Raw genomic sequence first — 20,543 nt, 5'->3', positions numbered from 1 at the left:
TTTAATAATTTTAAACAAGTTGATTTTACCATCCTGCAATTTTCTATTAAACCTACTCTTATAAGTGAGTCCTTTTAGCCTTATATTTGTGCCTTTTTTACCTCTACTCCAGCAAGTCAATCACCTAGAACACAATATCATAACATGCTACATTCTGAGGATTTTATCATCTCTACTCTCAGTTTTCAAACAGCATTCCCTAAATTGAAACATAACCATAATTACAGCAATAGGCTAAAGTTAGTTACTGCCATAAACATATACACACATGACACAGACCTCTTGAGATTGAACAGGGCCTCCCAGTGTCGTTCAGTAGTGTTCCTGAGCTGTTGGACCTCATCCAGTATTAGATATTTCCACCTCTTCCTTCGGAAAGCTTGGTGGTCCTTTAGCAGAAGCTTGTATGAGGTTATACATACATGGAAGGTTTTGGGTTCCAACCAACACTAAAATTGATAAATATATAGTTTAGCTACTCCATTCCCAATATTTATACATTATCATCAGACATAGATTAAGAGTTTTTACATCAGGGGAAAAAAACCAGCTCACACTAACAACCAAAGCAAAGGGATTAATTACAATCATAAAACACAGAAACAGGCATTTGGTCCCATTAATCCACTCCAGTGTTTATGCTCCACACGAATCTCCCAGTTTTACTAAAAATCCATCAGCGTACTCTCCTACTCTTTCCTAATTTGTGTTTCTACAGCTTTCCCTTAAACACTTCAGTGCAATATACCTCTACCATTACTTGGGTTTACAACTTCGAAATTTTCACCACTCTGTGTAAAGAAGTTCCCAAATACCTTTTGAATTTCTTCCAAACTATTTTATATTTACAATCACAGGTTTTGGTCTCCTCCCGTAAGTGGAAATATTTTCTCAATCTACCCTAATTGAACTTTCTGATAAATTTTGAAGACCTCCATTAGGTCACCTCCATTGGGCCCTCTTCTATGGAACAATAAACAGTTTCAGGCTGTTCAATCTTTCCTATTAGATATAGCTGAAACAAATGAATTAATGAAAGATTACCTCTCTTTTAACTCTACGTTCCTTCCTTGTGCCAAAGTACATCATGATCTTGAGACCTGGACACCACCGTTTGAATTCCATTTCCCAATTAAGCATTTTGCAAGTTCGCACCACAACAAGATGCGGACCCCAGATGCCTTAATTCAAAAACACACACAATATTAAAACCTACAGGCCACATACGCACAAATAAATTAAAAATTTATCTGAAATAATTAGGACAAATGCATTGGTTTCATACATGTATGTATTTCAAGTTGAAAGCCAAATAGAAAATTTAGAAATAAAAATGAACCAGTCACTTCAAACGAAGTTCAAAACCATAAGTTCATACTCTTAAAGATAGTCAATGTTGTTGTAAGACAGACAATTGTGACTTTCAAGACAAACGCAATGTAATTCTGTCTCCTTCCTTCAGATGCTAAGCAACGTGGTTTCCACTTTAGTCATTTTCAGCTTTTATTTTCCACAGAACATAAAACTGACTAGGTGCAGATACAATTTCTGGCTCTGTGATTATTGAAGAATTGAGTGAAACTGCTCAATGGGCAGTCCAAGCTAGATGAGATTCTCAGGGGAGATTTATTTACTGTGGCAACAATTTGAACAAAGTTGTGAACAAATGTAAAGTATTTATCCTCTGTTACTACTCCTACACAAAAATAAAATTTAGGCCAATTCTCCAGTGTAGTACTGGACAAAAGACTGTTTTTGGCAAAGACATTAAATCACCCATCCATTTGCTCTTTCAGATAGAAGTAAAAGATCTCACAGCATCTATCTGAGATGACATGTTGTCTCATTGGTGAGACCTTATCTTTAAAAGCTGCCTGCAGTTTTGGTCTTCTTATTTTGGGAAGGACGTAAATGCATTGGAGGTCGTTCAGAGGAAGTATATTAAACTCATATCTGGAATGAGTGGGTTGTCTTAGGATGAAATATTGCAATGGACTGGGCCAGTTCCCCGGCTAGAGTCTAGAAGACGGGTGGCCTGATTGAAATGATTAAGATCCTGAAAGTCTTGAGAAAGTAGACGTGGATGAGCCTCCAGCGAGGAGAGACAGGTTAAAAATTAGAGGTTGCACTTGTAGGGCAGAGATCCAGGGAACCGTTCTCTCACAGGGTGGATCCTCAGAAGGTGGTAAAAAGTAACCTCCTAGAGGCTGCTCATTTTCATTCCCCTTCCCACTCCCTTTCCAACATGACCATCCTCAGCCTCCTCCATTGCCACAACAAATCAGACCGCAAATTGAAAGAACACCTCATCTTCTGCCTGGACAGCCTACAGCACGGAGGACTCAACATTTGAGTTCACGAATTTCAAATAATCTCCCTTCCCATCACCCGACTTCTTTCGCAGCCCTTTCCCTCCCTTCCATTCCTCTGATTGATCCTTCCTTCCAGCTGCCAACCGGATTCATACCTCCCATCACCAACCAGGTCATAGCCTCTACCTGTCTTCACCTATCCCTTCGTCATCACCCTGCCCCCTTTACCTGCAGCTCCCCTTACATCTACGACCAGTCCTGAAGAAGAGCTACACCCAAAACACAAATAGATCCACCACAATCTGACTGAATAGGAGAGCAGACTTGAATGGTCAAATGGCCTACGTCTGATAATTCATATGTCTGCATTTGAAGAACAAAGGAGTTCTCCCCCAATACTCTGGACTGTAACCAATATCAGCAAAATCAAATAATCTGATCATTTAGTTTACAAGTGTTTGAGGAACCTTGCTCTTCATAAATTGGTTGCCATTTTCCCCACCATTTTATTAGTAACTGTATCTCAAAAGAACACTGACTATAAAGCATCTGCAGTATCCTGAAGGCCTGAATGACGCTGTACGAATGCACGTCTTATTGGATAAGGAAGCAATAAAAACCTCTATTTAATCTGCAATAACATGTTGCTCTAATGTCAGTACTAAAAAGCCCACTTGACTGCTTCTCTACCCACCATGCTTTCAGGTCCTGCCAAAACTCAAATGTCTTTTTTCCAATTATATATATCAAAATGACAAAGCTCCAGCTTCTATACAAAATATTCAAGTTTGAGTTCTGCATTTGGCCTACCTTCGTTGGCAGCGAGATGGGCTAAAAAACCAATGATCTGCACAGTCTTGCCTAACCGCGAATCATCAGCCAAGATTCCATTTAGTTTTCTTCTATGTAAACCAGCTAGCCAATCAATACCAATCTGCTGATATTCTCGGAGAGTTCCACGAAGCAAGAAAGGAGCAGCATTTCTCACCTATCAAAAAATAAAATCGTATACCATTCACACCATTGCATCAAAAAGCCACTTAACTCTACAATTATCCTGAGACAGACAATTACCGAGGATGCATAGCGAGCTGTGCCCTTTGGCAGGATGGGTTCAGCAACAGCAGAAACCTCAGCGATGTCCTTTCTTGGCCTCCTTCCCTCAGCCGGATTATGTACTCGCTCCACCACTCTATACTGGTCTACGCTCAGCAAAGAATCGATTGCCACCTCTTGCTCCGGACTGTCAAATTCAGCATCAAACTCCTCTGCCATTTCTGAAACAGAGTCTCATTAGTATCCACACTGAACTGAGTTTCAAAATATCCAAGTGGCTTGTACTAAGCATACAGAAATGAGGAAAATTGCAGGCAAGAGCCTTAAATTTATCATGCACTGATGAAGTTGCATAATAATTATATTCATCCACAAGTCTTCATGAGGTAACACACCTTCAACATCCTCATAGTCATCATCTTCACTGTCAGAAGAATCTGGAGCTGGCCAGTCAAAGTTTTCTGAATAAGCACCAGCATACTGTCGTACAAGGTCTTCCAGAGGGATTTCAGCTGTAAGCAAATTAATAATTGCACTTAAAATTAGGAATACGAGAGTCATTCAGCCATTGAATGCTGCTTACCATTCATCAGATCACAAATGAGCTTGAGCTCAATTCCAAGCATCCACTGAAGTACCACATTCCTTCATACCCTTACTATCAAAATCTACTGACTTCAGTTGTGAAAGCTGAAAATGATCCCCTCGCATTCACAACCCATTGAGGTAAAGATTTACAGATTTCTACAAGACTTCGTGTGTAAAAGGTTTTCATGATTCTCCCCCACCCAAAATAACTTAGCACTAACATTATATCCACTCTTTCTCGATTCCCACACCAAAGCAATTATTTTTCTAAAAAATTATTTTAAACACCTGAATTAGATGACCTTTTCAGTTACTAAGTGGAAGGGAATACAAACTAAGTTTATGCAACTTAATCCTTTACACTGTAGTATCATTGTTGTGATCTCCATTTCAGCTTCTTTCTTGAACTTCAGTGATTAAAGTGGCACCATTACCTTGCTTGGCTAAATCGGCCAATTCAGTCTGATGGTCAATAATGCCTTCAATAGCCTCTTGTTCTTCAATTGTTTCTTCACAGTCTTCCACTGAAAAATGAAAGTTGGAACACAGTTTTAGATTCATCTGCAAGCAGATAGGTACCTTTTTAATGACAGATAACAATCTATCAACAAACCTGTTTCCATAGCAGCTTCATCCCCAGCAAATGAATCACTGGATTTCCTGTTGCTTTCATTGCCCAATGTATCCTACAAATCAAAAATACACACTTCACACATCAGCATTTCTCATGCTTCAACTGTTATAAGGATTACACTAAAACTTCTTTACTAAGAAGAACTGAAGCACTTGTCCATGTTGATAATAGCTCCAAAATTAGTTAAAAAAACATAAATCATTAAATCTTGAATTTTTAAAAATCTTTTTATTTATACTGCACAGAAACCCCTACAACATTACAGTCTAACCATTTTTACATACAAATAGTCAATTTGAGAACTTACATCATTCGGCCTTTCTGACTTAGGCCATGGAGATACAGAGTTTGGACCTGAAATAAGAAAACCAAATATTACAAATGCAGTAGTCTAATATTTAGACACAAGTTTAAATTCAACAAATGACTTTGATACATTCTCATTTACTGCTTGAAACTGCCAAAATACAAGCCCAATAATTTTTGACACAAGATGCTGAACTATATTTCTAACCTCTGTTTGATGATTCCCTCCGTAAATGTAATGCTTTTCTTCGCTGCTCTTCCATATAAAGCTGCAACTTAACTTCTACAACCTGTAAAGAAAATGCAAAAACCTTAGTCTTATCCTAATCTGTACAATAGCATTCTCTACATTTGGATGTAACGGAGCAAAACATGATTTTTTATTACTACAGTTTCACCCAAAAATACTGATTACCCAAGAAGATTTCCCCCTTCCATTCACACTGTCAAGAATAGTCAGGTGTTAGAAAATACAAAAAACATTTACAGGATGTCTTTAGTGAAAAGGCATCTCAAGACACTTCACAAAGATGCAATCAGCCAAAAATGAATGTCAAACGAAGGAGGGAACTATTGAGAGCCGTGACCAAAGGATTGGTCTTAATTGAGATACAACCGGAAAATGCTGGAGAAACTTCACAATCTGGCAGAATCTGTGGAACATCTCTCTCCACAGATGCTGCCAGAGTTGCTAAGTTCCTCCAGCATTTTCAGATTTTATTTCTGGTTTACTTTGTTTTATTTGTCCTTAATCAATTCTTGAAGGAGAGGGTGATGACGAGACAAGTGTGATTTAAAGTCAAAGCATATAAAGATGATGGCACAGTTTAGAGTACTTCATGGGCTTTTAAAGCAGTCCATCAGACACAGAAATTCCAAGCAGCATAGATAACTAGCCACTTTCTCCAATCCCCTGGAATTCCAGAACATTTCTTTCTCTCATCCCAATTCTCTTCAAACACTTGAAAAGAATCAAAACACATTATCAAAACCATGCTGTGGAGGAGCTGGTGTTGGACTAGGGTTGACAACATCAGAAATCAGACAACATCAGGTTATCAGCCAATAGGTTTATTTGAAATCACAAGATTTTGGAGCATTGCCCCTTTGTCATGAAGAGGCAACACTCCAAACGCTTGTGATTTCAAATAAGCCTATTGGGCTATAATCTGGTGTTGTCTGACATCCGACCCTATCAAAACCAAACGCTGTGTTCACTTTGCACAGTCACAGGTGCTGTGGGATCTGAACTGCAGCAAACAGGTTTCAAATCTGCAATTTATAAATTGATTACAGACCAACCCTCACTTATGATCAGCCAAATCTGACAAGCAAACAGCACCTATAGGTCCAGTTTCAAATCCCACCTGCCACAAAAGGTGTGTCATAACATGTCCAAACAAGTCGATTAGGAAACAAACGGCATCATTGCTAATCATATCATTTGACTACTCAACCGAACAAAAACACATCAATTACCAAATGCCTGCATGATTAGCTAAAGAGCAACAACTACTTGCATTAATATAGCACATAATATTTTAATACAAACAATGTCTCAAATGGTTTCACAGGCGTGATAACCAAATAAAATTTAACAAGAAGCTACATGAGATAATAAAATAGACTGAGCAAACATTTGGTCATAGAGGTAGATTTTAAGATGGATCATATGAGAAGGACAGATGGAGTGATGTAGGAAGACAACGCCAGGGCCTAGAGAAGAGGCAGCTGAAGGTACAACCACCAATAGTAGTGATGATATTAATTAAGGAAGCTTGGCATCGCCAGGTACTTTTTGGAACAAGTAAGTATTTGTTTCTGATTTTTTAATGATCTAATTAATGATAATATTTCATTGTTATACCTTTTCAATATTACACCAAAATTGCAGCACATCTCGAGCAACGGCAGCAGCTTTCCGTCTTAGTTTGGCATGTTCTTCTCGTCTTGCTCTTTCTTCATTCAGCTTCTGTTCTTCATGATGACGCACAACAGTTCGTGCAAGCTAATTGAAAAGAAGGATTACTGGTGGTTATCTTTTTAAGAATCAGTATTGATTTAGATAATCGAAGTTAATAAAAACATCCTTCCAATATCTAGGTACATACAAAGCATTCAATACTCACCTAGCAAACAGTAATTCTGTTAAATTAAGAAAATCCATATTTATTTCTTAAGTACAAAATCAGGACATTTGACTCAACAAATTCATGCTGGCGCTTCTGCTCCACAAAAACTTTCTTCTGACATGTTCATCGCACCACCAGCATAACATTCTTATTCTTTATGCCTCACATGTTTATCTGAGCTCCACTTAAATGCATCATACTATTTGTTTCAACCACTCTACGTGGCAATGAGTTCCATGTTCTCACCACTCCTTGGATAAAGTTAAAAATCATAACACCAGGTTATAGTCCAACAGATTTATTTGGAAGCACTAGCTTTCGGAGCACCGCTCCTTTATCAGGCGACCTGATGATGAAGCGGTGCTCCAAAAATGTAATGCTTCCAAACAGGCCTGCTGGACTGTAACCTGGTGTTTTGTGATTTTTAACTTTGTCCACTCCAGGCCAACAATGGCACCCCCAAGTCCTCGGATAAAGACACTGATCCTGAATTCCCTACTGAATTTATTCATGACTATCATAGATTAGTGGCACAAAGATCTCTCATTTAAAGAAAACAACTTGAATATGTAGGGTGCCGCTTGACAACCTCAAGACCGAATGGCCAATTAATTATTTCAGATGTGCTCTGGGACAAAGAAATCCTCTCAAGCAGCACAACCAAAAATTAACCAAAGGGACATGTTCTCTGTCACTGTTTACGGACCTTCCTGTATGCCATCTAGTTGCTGTGTTTACCCATATAACAGTGAAAATGCACTTGAAAAACTCTGTGGCAATATTCCTTCAGAAGATCTGTGCACTAAACATTCTCAGCATTGACTTCCAGTTTTGGAAGCTATAGTTATACATGAATGTCGTAGGTCAGCTCAGCAGCAAGAAAAATTATCGACAGGAAGTAATTCCATGATTGATTGGTTTATTCTTGTCATATGTATCAAATTACAGTTAAATATGTTGCTTTGTGTGCTACAAGGCAGATTGTACTACATAAAGTGTATCAGGGTAGCAGAACAGAGCACAGAATACAATGTTACAGCCACAGAGAAGGTGCAGAGATAGAGAGATCAGAATTAACATTTGAGAAGTCTGTTCAAAAGTCTGATAACTGCAGGGAAAAAAGCTATCCTTGAATCTGTAAATATGTATATTCAAACTTTTACATCTTCTACCCAAAGGAAGAGAGTATAGTTGGGGTGAGGGGGTCTTTGATTGTGTTGGTTGCTTTCACAAAGCTGCGGGTAGTATAGATGGAGTCAATCAATTGAGTTCATGACTCTCTATAGTTTCTTGCAGTCTTGGGAGGTATTTAGAGAATTGAGATTAGTTGCAGATACATATGTTCTTCATTCCTTTCTGTTAGTGCACAATATCAGATTCTAGTTTACCTTTTTAGCAATGCCCATCTTCCACCTCCTTTCTTGAGCGAAATCTGCAGCCATCCATTGCATTTCTTCCAACAGGTAGTCCCAGTGAGACTTTGGCCGTGGTGCTTCCTGAAGTCGTGGCAGTCTCCTCAATGACCACAACCCCTCTTTTCTAAGTTCAGCAATTCGTTGATGTATCTGATTTTCCTATTAATGAAAAGTGCATTAGGGCAAAATTAACACAGTCCACAGAACTCCAATTGATAAATACTAAATCTGGTGCAACTTGAGATCTATGCAGAGTAAAAAGATATAGATTGGAGCTTTGTATTCCTTCTAAGTTTCACAGTCCCAGCTGAATGTTCACCTGTTTTCCCCCACTCTTCAACATTTTAAATGAAAGAGCCTCAGCTCTAAGGGATAAAGAATGCCAAAGATTCACCACCCTCTGAATGAAAAAAATCCTCCTCACCCATCTTAAATGGCTTGATACTTACTGAGACTGTGTCCCCTGCTTCTTGCCCCACCCCAGCAAGAGGAAACATCTTTCCTGCATCTATCCTGCCAAGTCCTGTCAGGATTTTGCATGCTTACTTATCATTCTTCTAAACTCCAAAGAATATAGTGAAAACATAAGCTAAGAGGTGGTCAACTCACTTGGCACAACTAATTGCTGATGTTGCATACTGAAACATCATATTTGTTCAATAACACAAGTGATCCAATGCATGGGTGACTTGCAATCCCCAAAGCCCTGGATGTCTTGCCCAATACCCAGAAAATTTAGTGGTCCTTGAAGTGGTACTCCTTCTTTGAATTCTGTTGAGATTGGGAAGGCATACTGGCTAATTGACAGTACACTAAGCCCTTCAAGGAGTTGATGAAGCACTGTCTTGTGCCATTCACTTAAAAATAATCCAAGTACAAATAATAAAACATCTGTCAAATTAAGAACCTCCTCTAACCTTTTTCTCCAAGCAAGTATTGTCTTGATCCCAATTGATGGATACTACAGGACATGTCACATCCCAGAATGAAACCTGGCTTGATAGATCATATCCTTTAAATATTACAGTTAAGTAACGGTGGTTACTTTCTAAAACATATCCACACAAGGCTACACAAGGTGTTCTTTAACAACACAACACAAAATACGAAAACTGAACAAACCAAGTAATATGCACATAAATCAGCAAAAAGATGCTAATGCAAATATCATAATGAAGTTTCAAACTGTTTCCCAATACCATCTAAGACTCCACTCTTGCAGATTCTGACAGATGGAGACAAAGTGATGATTCATTTCCAGATCTGCTGTCAGGAATCTTTTGCAAATTTGAAGACCTAAACTTTCTCAGTTCTAATGACTTGCAGATTTCTATCCAGAGGCCAGGAGGCTTCTCAAGCTACATACTTCTGCTGGAGTAACTGGCTTCCTCAAACTGAAAAAACTACTCCTCTTGGAGAGAAAAGACAACTTACTTCTGAACTCAATGTTTGACTTTTCTGAACTGAACTCAGAATTCTTTGCTGTGAAATTTTATGTATCGAACCGGCTGTGAAAAACCCAAAAGTACAAATATCTTATTCTATTAACACTGTAGAGGGCTACAGTCACACCCTTTGTGAGAAATGCTGGATTTAGATCACTATTCCTAACTTAAAAGTAACCCACATCACCCTGCCTTTTTCTTTAAACTACTCCAACCATCAAAATTGGAAAAAATATTTTATATGCTTTTCATCACGCTATATTAAACCAAACTCCTGGTACACAGCAATCAGTAAAATATTAGTCTCATTCTTAAACTAAAATCAAACAGCGTAAAGCATGTGAGTTTTCAGTGCATAATGTTATAGAACCGACCAATGTTTAACTTCCTCTCAAGCCCCTCCCACCTAAGTGCATCACACCATCTCAAGAGATCTTTCCATTTCTTTCTCTATGATGTAAAAGCTAAGCAATCAGATCACTCGGGCAGGAATGCCAGACTGAAACATCTAAATTACAAGTTAATGCCTACCTGTTTCACCTGTTCAACAACTTTATCTTTTGCGTTTGTAGTGCTATCCTGTGAAACTAGTGACGAATTCTGTAACACCACTTGGGCTTTAGGTGGTACCGTGACTGATAAACTAACCAATCCCATTTGCTTGGATTGAGAGATTGGTGACACTGGCCTGCCTGCAGCCAGGGGAGTCCTATTAGTCAATGCTTGATGTACAGGCGCAGAAGATATTGTCCCTGAAAGGGTCACTTGTGGCACAGATGAGGTAGGCAGTGAATTAGCAATCAATCGTTGGCATGCCTGGCCAGAGTCACTTGTCGATCGCATCAGCGTCACAGTCTGTACAAAATCAGAAATGTAAATATAAAATGGTGACAAAATACATTTTTGACATAAGCAGCAAATTCTTTGTATAAATATCACAACACATACTTGCATTTCTGTAGCACTCAGGCAAGTTCATGAACACCTTAAGAGCACTTGACAAGGTCGTGCGTAAATAAATGGAAATCAAATTGGGGAAATGAAGCAGTAATGGCACGGACAGAGAGAATTATCTAAAGAAGGTGATCGACAGGAGAGGTGGTTGGTAGTGTGGACATCCTCCAATGAGTTGGACAAGGGTATTAAAGCTGCACACACCAATGATGCAGTACAGAAGCAGACTACCGCAAATAAAATATTACATTAATGGAGATATATTCAGCAAACATTAGTGATCAATATGATATAATACATTCCAGCAGATCAAATAAGGAGATCATATATTCTTTGGATGCTAGAATATAGGAGCAAAATATCTAGGGGTACAGAATGACAAATCTGCTAAAAGCAACAATACAGGTTAACAATATTTCTTTTACAAAACGCACTAGGGTACATTTGGCTAGATTCCCAATCTGGGAACTAGAAGCAAATAATTTTGCATAAGGGTTGCATAGAAAATAACAGCATGAGCAAGCTTGTTCCATCATTCAATGTGATGATGGTTGATCATTCAATTCAGCACCTTGTTCCCACTTTCTGCATACATACTTTGACTGCCATGGGGAGTAGTTGAGGTAAATCATATCAATTGTATCAAAGAGCAACTGGATAATCACACAATGAGTAAAGAATAAAAGGCTTTGCTGATATATTGAGATAAACAATGGGGTACATAAAGTTTTTAAGGGTCACTGACCAGAATGATTAACTCTGCTTTCTCTCTGCAGATGCTGCCAGACATGCTGAGTTTTTCCAGCAATTTCTGATTATGTTTGTGATTGTAATTAGAATAATGAATGTCAGAAATACAAAGTAGTTAGCTAAAGCCAGAAATTATGATACTAATGGAAGCACAGAAAGTATCTACAGTGAAGTATATTCACAGATGTCAACATGTCTTTGGTTTCTGCTTGAATCATTACAGTTTAAAAAGGTAACTTTCATCTTGATCAATAGATTTGGCACACAAATCACCTTCACACAGTATATTTACCTGCTGTTGAGGAAGGTGTGCTTGTGACTGAAGTTGTGCTGACGGTTGGGTTTGCATCGGCACATGAAGTGGAGCTTGCACCTGCTGCTGGAGCTGAACTTGAAGCTGGGTCTGAGACTGAGAAAGAGAAACAGGTTGCTGCTGAGCCTTGATTTGTGGAAGATTTTGAGGCTGGGGTTGGGGCTGGAGAAGAGGCTGGGTGTGAAGCTGGGGATGGGGTTGCAGCTGGGTTTCAACCACGTGTTGTTGTGTTAACTGAATAGTAGCTGGGAGTGATGTCAATGGCATAACTGTAGGTTGCAGTCTGCCAGGCAGCTGGGGTGGAGGCGTGTGCAGGCTAGCTGCGTTCTGCACTGGAGGTCCTTTGGAAGGGTCGTATTGCTGTTGGTTTTGTTTCTGGCCACCAAGCTGTATCGTCTGAGGAGTAGGGGGCATTCCACCTGAGGAAATGTGAAACACAGAGAACGTAGAGTTAGCATTATTTGTTCTCGTCTTAACGAAGTCATTTACTTCTAGTGAATGGTGAATGTATGCAATTAACATAGTATAAATATCATCCATAGTGTCAGACTGTGAAGCAGTGCTAAAAACAAAATCTACGAGATCATGGATTTCATAAACAGTGAAATAGAGCATAAAAGTTACACTAACTGTTTAGACAACATTGGTTAGCCATCAGCTGGCAATATTGTGACCAGTTCTGGACATCTCACCTTCAGAAAGACATCAACACCTTAGGGAGGGAGCAGAGAAAATTCACCAGGGTGAAGAACTTCAGTCATGTAGTGGAACATGAGAAGTTGGACAAAATTCTTGTTAGAAATGAAAAGGTTAAAAGGGCAGATGTACTTATGTTCAATACCATGAGGGTTTTGGATAGAGTGAACGAGAAGAAACTGTTTCCATGGCCAGAGTGTTGATAACAATTTGGTAATGAATTTTAAAAACTGGTAAAGTAACCGGAAATGAGATTACCTTTCTACGAATACAACACAGAGGTCTGATGATCTAAAGTGAACTGTCTGAAAGGGTAGTGGAAACAAATTCAATAGCAACACTCAAAAAGAGACTGGATAAACATTAAAGTTGCAGAGTTTTGGACAATGTGGCTAATCAGATAGCTCCTTCCAAGAGGCAAAACGGACAAAATGGGCCAAATACACTCCTTCCAAGTTGTATGATCAAACGTGTGCTTCTCTACTACATAACAGTTCTTCTTAAATTCCTATGTAGAGCTACTCAATTCCCAAATATCTCATAAAAGATGCCCTTGATGTAAAATAATTCTTAAAACCAAACCTGATTGAAATCAAACTGAACCTTGTCAGCACACTTGACGAAAGGGAATAAAAAAATTCTTGGCACAGAATTCCTTGTCGAGATTCAACACTGGCTTTTCTGTCATCATGCTCTATCGAATTTTTAGAAAAATAGTTTACTGATACCAGAAGTAAATTAACTCATAAGCCATTGTAAAATTTCACAGAAGCAAATTTACTGAGCCAGCTCAACCCTAGAGGGTTCAATCCGACTTAAACAGATAAAACACAGTTGTCTCAAACTTGTAAGTGAAGTTCATGTCGGGGGTTATGATGATGATATATACAACTAAACTGTTTGTGAGACTGCAGAATTGTAAATGCAATTATGATTATTGGGTTTCTGGTGCAGGAACAGAGCAGGAAGCAGAAAATCAAATGCTGAAAGAAACAGCCTTTTTTCACTCTAATGTCAAATATACAGTCCCCTATTCCTGCCATAACTGCTCTGTGAAAGATACGTATGATACCATTAATTTACAAAGTTAAATAACGCAAAATACAGAATCCACAAGGCGATGCGGAAGCTTTACATGAGCAGTTTGAACCTAAGGATATAGAAAGAAACTTACCACTCAAGTCACCTGCAAATTATAAGCACTTCATTTTCAAATTAGTCTATTTACCTTCAAATTTTGTACAAAACAAACGTTGGTCATTCTGGGAATTTAAGCATGCACATTCAGTTAATGACCTGTTAATGACTTAGAAAAACAGCAAACAGGCAAGAACATGTCAATAATGGAAGACTGGAACAAGTTGTGCATTACACATAGTGCAAGTTAACCCACCTACACAGTTTGACCTTACAGCTCTGGCAACATACAGGAACTGCAAGGAAAACAAAGACCGACTCAATACCCACCAACATGCTCAGATATCTATCTTGGGAAATGAGAGTTAAAGAAAACAGAACACGTCATTCAGACAAAAGTTGAATTACACCACAAATTCCCCACAGGCTCCCTCTCCAGAGGTACAGTTTTAAAGCACCAAGAAACACGCTCTCACTTCATAGAGCTTGGAAGAAGCTAATGTGTGCCTAGTCAGTGAAGATAAAGTATTTTTTTCCTTGGCTGAGTAAACATTATTCTGAACAAGGTGAAACTTATTAAGATTGAAGTGATTGTTATGTAGGCTAAGTAACAACTGTCAATGCACTTCTGTTTCACACATTATGATGCAATAAGGCGTTATAGAATAGTAAGCATTATTTTAAGAGCAATTGAGTGGTTCAGAGCGTTTAGAATGGAGGTAAGCCATCCAATGTTTGTTGGGAGGTTTGCTTTGACACATGTTGTTTCAAAACTGCAGAGCCACTTACAGAATGTGCAATCCTGATGATATGCTGGAATCAGTTAGGGACTGACTTCAAGCACTGATAGCAACACTGAAATGTTTATACACAGTGATATTGTCTATTTTTCTTGCACAAATCTTGACTGATAAATCAGGAAAAGTTGTCCCAACCAAAATGCACATGACTGGCCTGTAAATATTAGTTCAATGCTAAATTCAGCCTGTAGCATTACATGTGACTTGACGTGATTGTTTGTGTTAGTCATCAAAAACTTAGGGTTCAAATTCAAAGAAATAAAGATGCTACATTTATACAGCAACTGACATACTTCAAGACATTTTAAAAAGTGTTTTACAGCCGACGGACTTCACTTTTGAAGTATAGCCAATATGCCTATGAGGAAGTCCCAATCACAGCAATAAGAAAATATCCAGATGATCAGTTTTAAAACAGTTTTGGGTAAATATCAGTCAGTAAACTGGTGAGACTTCCTGCGCTTTTCTTCATATATTGAGTGTGAAATCTTTGCCTCCATCTGAGAGCAAAGACAGGCATTCAGTGAACATCTCACCCAAGAGAGGGTACTTCAACAGTACAGCGATGCCTCAGTATAGAACTGAAGGACTAGTGTAGTTGAAGTGTTTGAAAACCACAACCCTTTGATTCAGAGGAGTGTGTGTCACAGTTGACACCTGAAGACTTTTCATGGAAAATAAATAAGAGGAATGTGAGGAAAAGCAGAAGGTGCAGTAAAATATGGCACTACTTAATGACAATCATGAGTATAGAAAAATAAAACTGGAAGAAGGGCATATGCATCAAATTTCAGAATACAAGGTACCTCTCTGAAAGGATCTGATGCCTACCTAACAGGTTAACAGATCACCTGTAAGTCCTTCTTTACCTTTATGATTAGAAAGTGCTAAAAATGAAAAGTTGATGTCTACACACCACAAGTTGGCCACACCATGCATGTATCTACTGGAAAACATAAAGCATATTCCAAACAGAATTTTAAACAGTCTGCATTAAAAGAAAAAGCAAAGTTATGTTCAAAACCTCATTAAAGGACAAGTATGCTTTCCTCAGAGATCAATGTGCTCTGAAACACCAATTGTGAGAGCGTACGCCGATACACAGTTTGAAAACATCACATACTGCATTTATATTACACTGATACTTTCAATATAGCACAGCCCTCTTTCTAACGCACCAATTAACTCACTGGAAGGCAGTATCATTAACATGGATGGAACTGAGTTTATAATTTCTCGCAGCCTCTCCCTGTAAACAGAAATTTTAGCCTTTTGAAAATGTCGCTCATGTTCATGCATACTGGTTGGATTGTGGGCACTTTAAAACTGGCATTGTTCACATTCATTAAAGTTCGGAGTAAGAAACAGAATAGAAACGAAACCCTTACTGAAACCATTAATCTCACTTTAAATAGATGGATACTCGGTCAAAGGATGTTTACACACAAGCTAAGTAAATGAAAAAGGTCCTTGTAAATGAGAGAAGACATCAAAATGTGTATGTGAAGATGTGTTTGTTATCTCTTACCCTGCACTGTTGGCATGAGTTGCTGTAAGGGAACAATAGCTGGAGATCCTAAAGTAGTCATAGTTGTATGCTGGAAAACCATTCCATGACGACCACCTTCTATCCGTGGCCTTTTATTCTGATCTGAAGTCAAAAGCAAAACACAGAGTTCGCAATATTATGCAATAACAAAAAAGCTTACTGAAGCATCTCCTCTTCAAGGTGAACGCAGACTTGCTCATCATGCATGAAACTTCTGACTTTCAGCAAATGCCTTAACTCTTTCAAGACTTCATTGGAAGAATTTGTAAAATGATTTAAAAGCTTCAAAGTATTGTGCAAATTAGTGAACAGCCAGGTACCTCACTTCAATGCTTCCAAGGGTCAAACTAATGGTGCAAGGGGTGCAGTATATTGAAAGTATCAGATTTGTGTGTGATGGGACACTGTTGTTACATCACATTATATGCAGCATGCACTCACTCAATGGCACTCCGGCTAGTGATATAGGCACATTTTCCACAGCATGAAGATCTGAGGAAGCTCTTTGGGGGTTTTCAACTTAAATAAAAAAAAATGATGAGCAACATTAGGTTAGTGAGAAAGCATTATATAAGAGGCATATAATGCGACATGTATACATTAGAATAAGCTCTATATGTACCTCAACCACATCTTACTGCAAATTAAATCTCTTCATTTGACATAATAACTAACTAAACTTAATAGGTTATAGATATCAATCCATCTTGGACTTTCAGCCCACCACATTTAGCCTTTAAAGTATTATCCTAGTTATGAATACAGACTAACCTTTCAAGCTTTAGTGAAGTGCAGACTTGCAGATCAGTTGATTGAGGTTTAGAGGTTATGAAGGGAATACATTGAGTTGTCATGCCAATTAAATTGGTTAAAGGAAGGGGTCATATTTCAGATTACAAGTTTTTATAGTCCAGTTTTTTTAGAATCAATTTTCAATATCAGCAAGTGAAACTCTGGAACAGGCTCAGAATTTGATATTCCTTCAAATGAGAATGGAAGCATTTTCTCGGTATAACGATGATCATTTCACAAAGGGATGGATGGTACAAGGAATTAATCAGGGCCAGACTGATCCCCTAGATTAGTTTTAATTGGTTTAATGGATCAGATTTACTTTTCCCAAATTGGCCTGGGCCTTTCTTCTCACCCAACAGATCACAAGGTTCCAGATGGGATAGACAGTATTTAGCTAACATCTAAGTAATTTTGCTTCGTGTTAATCTTAGTATTTAAAATGCACAAGGCATCACAATCATATAGGTACAGACTGAGCAAAAACAATGACTGCAGATGCTGGAAACCAGATTCTGGATTAAATGCTGGAAACCAGATTCTGGATTAGTGGTGCTGGAAGAGCACAGCAGTTCAGGCAGCATCCGAGGAGCAGTAAAATTGACGTTTTGGGCAAAAGTCCTTCATCAGGAATACAGGGTACAGACTGGATGGACCAAAGGATCTGTACCTGTCCATCACTGTGCAGAAGGACGTTCTGAGCAAGTAACACACCCAAATGTACAAAATGGCATTCGCAAAATGCTTACATTTTGTTTTCACAGCTCAAGACTGTCAGAATGTGGGAACATATTACTTATTGGTATAATGTATACATACTGCAAAAAGTTAAGAATCACACAACACCAAATTATGGTCCAACAGGTTTATATGGAAGCACTAGCTTTCGGAGCACTGCTGTTGTGTGTTGTGTGATTTTTAACTTTGAAACCCAAGTCCAACACCAGCACCTCCACATCATATTACAAAAAAGCTGGTCAGTCACAATGCTAAGGAGAAAAAAATGAATGATGCCCTCTCACCTTATTAGGGATCATGTCTAAAATGATCTCCAAAAGTAAACCAAACAGCAAACAGAGACTTCACACAGCCAACAAAAAATGTGCACAAAAATCAACAAAGACTAGCTATTAAATTAAATTTTCAGCTAAAACGAGTGATCAGCTCAGGAATATTGACAATCCTGTTATTAGGGTAAATTGAATGTATTATGTTGCTTAATTTTAATCAGAGTATTTAGTATAATCTCAAACTTTGATAAAAGACTTCAGCCAATTACAAATTTATCATCAGCAATGATTATCTGTGCAACTTATTTAATCATGATATAAGCTCCTAAACGAGCATCTACTATTAGAATAAGAACAGCCATAGCAATTTGCATTTACATAGTGTTCATATGACACACCCAAAGATGCCTCAAAGCATTTGGGCCAATGGACTTTAAAAATACTGTCACTGTTGTAAAATAAGAAAGACAGCACCCAATGTGCCCATTGCAAGCTCTCAGAAAAAGTGATGCAAGAATGATAAGATCATGTTTTTGATGATGGCCTTCTTCAAAATAATGCATGGTTCCTTTACAGCTTTGGTCTAACATCTCATTCAAAAGACAAGGCCTCTAACAATTCTGTGCTACTACAAGACTTAAAGCTGGAATAACTGCACTCAGAAGGAGTGCATTCATAAATGAGCTATAATTGCCACTGTTAAATATCTGCATAAGTAGACTTTGCCAGAGGAGCATCGACATTGTTGAGAGCCAACCACAAAAGCATAATAAGCCATTCTTTAAATAATTTATATACTAAAACAGCCCTAACACATAGGCTGACTGTGTGCAAGTAATATTAGAAATATCAAATAATAATCTTTATTAATGGAGTAAATATGATAAATCTATGCATAACAAATACTACCTTGAACTCTATATAGAGGGTTGGTAAAGTAGATGAAGAGAAATGGCTTTAATTGTGGGGAAATCCTAATCCAGGATCCTGAATTTAGTGTTGTCACTTATAAATCCAATTGGGAATAATTCAGGAGAAACCTAATTATCCCGAGATTAGTAAGAATCTGGAAGTTTCTGCCAGGAGTGGGTAATTGAGGCAAACAGTATAATGATATTTAAGAGAAGGTTCAGATATATTTTGAGATGAGGGAAGAATGAGGCCTGCACGGAGTATAAAAATTGAAATAGGCAGAACAGTCCATCTCTATGTCCAAGGCAGAGACTGCAACATCATAAAAGAAAACCACAGTTGTTAGCACTAAAATGAAGGCCACTGGGAAAACAATCACAATTTCAACCCCTGGACAAAAGCCCGAATCAGGACAGATCATTGTTAAGTAAGGGAGGAAGGGAATTACTACTACAAACACTGGCATAAAGGAAAAACTCTTAACAATAAGCAAAGTAGAAAGTACTGGAGTCAGAGCAGGTTGGCAAGCGAAAGGCAAAAGCTGAAACCACATTCAATAAGCAAAAGTAGCATGCTTCTTAATGAGATTGTTGAAAAGATTGTGGCTGCTAGAGTTCTAAACCTCACCCACTCTCTGTCCAGTCACTGTATTGGCTCCTGTACTGGTGCCATCTTTACATCAAACCGATCAAACACTTTCCTAATGTAAAAGCCTATCCCGTATCTGGTCAGTCCTCAATCTTCTCTTTTCTAAAGAAAAGATCCCCAGTCTGTGAAATCTATCCAAGAATCAAAAACTCTCAGCCCGGTTATCTTTAGAACTGTAGAATTTTACAGGACAAGAGGCCATTTGACCCAGGTCTGTAATGGCTGCCAAAAGAGCAAGTTCCATTCTCCTTATTTCCGTGGTCCTTAAATTTTATTCCTTTCAACATCCATCCAGCTTCCTTTTAAAATCTCCTATGAAATCCACTTTGACCACTTCCCCAGGCAACACATTCCAAATCCTAACAACTTGGAGTAAAGGATTTGGAGATGCCGGTGTTGGACTGGGGTGTACAAAGTTAAAAATCACACAACACCAGGTTATAGTCCAACAGGTTTAATTGGAAGCACACTAGCTTTCGGACCTGATGAAGGAGCATCACTCCGAAAGCTAGTGTGCTTCCAATTAAATCTGTTGGACTATAACCTGGTGTTGTGTGATTTTTAACTTTGGAGTAAAGGAGTTTCTCTTCATTTCACTCATAACTCTTTTGACAATTTACACGGTGAAAATTGTTCACCATTTTAACCACCTTAATAAGGTCACCTCTTAATCTTTTCTGCTCCAAGGAGAATAAGCCCAACTTTTTGAATCTTTTTGTATTTAAAATATCTAATTCCTGGCATCATTCAAGAAAATCTTCTTTACACACTCTCCAGTGCTTTAACATCCTTCCAAATGTGGTCACTTCCTTGCTTTTATAGTCTATGTCTCTATTTTAAACTCAAGAATCCTATAAGCCTTCCTAGCAACTGCTTCAACTTGCCTGGTCACTTTCAGAGAATTCTGTACTTGAGCCCCAAGATCCGTCTGCTCTTGCACTCCTCTTGAAGTTCTACCATTGAGCCTGTAATAACTCTCCATGTTTCTTCTCGCAAAATCTATTATATCATATTCCTCTGCATTGAAATTCATCTGCCAGATGTCTGCCTATTTGGCCAACTTGTCAATGTCCCTCAGAAGTTGCTCATCATCA

At 38.3% G+C, this 20,543-nt stretch overlaps 1 protein-coding gene across 8 annotated transcripts in view; it reads right to left on the bottom strand.

The window, feature by feature from the left end:
- The window catches only part of ep400 (E1A binding protein p400), a 150,956-nt gene that overhangs the window by 93,468 nt on the left and 36,945 nt on the right, over positions 1-20,543 (bottom strand). For 6 of the 8 annotated variants that reach the window (XM_043715350.1, XM_043715352.1, XM_043715355.1 and 3 more), the window contains 14 exons: positions 16,067-16,189; positions 11,885-12,324; positions 10,420-10,743; positions 8,417-8,602; positions 6,764-6,904; positions 5,105-5,186; positions 4,898-4,944; positions 4,570-4,642; positions 4,391-4,480; positions 3,764-3,880; positions 3,387-3,589; positions 3,123-3,300; positions 1,045-1,181; positions 280-449 (listed from right to left, as the gene is read on the bottom strand). In XM_043715350.1, the coding sequence (XP_043571285.1) occupies positions 280-449; positions 1,045-1,181; positions 3,123-3,300; positions 3,387-3,589; positions 3,764-3,880; positions 4,391-4,480; positions 4,570-4,642; positions 4,898-4,944; positions 5,105-5,186; positions 6,764-6,904; positions 8,417-8,602; positions 10,420-10,743; positions 11,885-12,324; positions 16,067-16,189 (2,311 nt within the window). The remainder of the gene's footprint in view (positions 1-279; positions 450-1,044; positions 1,182-3,122; positions 3,301-3,386; positions 3,590-3,763; positions 3,881-4,390; positions 4,481-4,569; positions 4,643-4,897; positions 4,945-5,104; positions 5,187-6,763; positions 6,905-8,416; positions 8,603-10,419; positions 10,744-11,884; positions 12,325-16,066; positions 16,190-20,543) is intronic. The other 2 variants (XM_043715354.1, XM_043715356.1) reach the window with 1 other exon arrangement.

Source organism: Chiloscyllium plagiosum, chromosome 25 (assembly GCF_004010195.1).
Source record: "Chiloscyllium plagiosum isolate BGI_BamShark_2017 chromosome 25, ASM401019v2, whole genome shotgun sequence".
Classification (NCBI taxonomy): domain Eukaryota; kingdom Metazoa; phylum Chordata; class Chondrichthyes; order Orectolobiformes; family Hemiscylliidae; genus Chiloscyllium; species Chiloscyllium plagiosum.
Note: the sequence above shows the minus strand (reverse complement) of the source record. Positions and strands in the feature narration are given on the sequence as shown.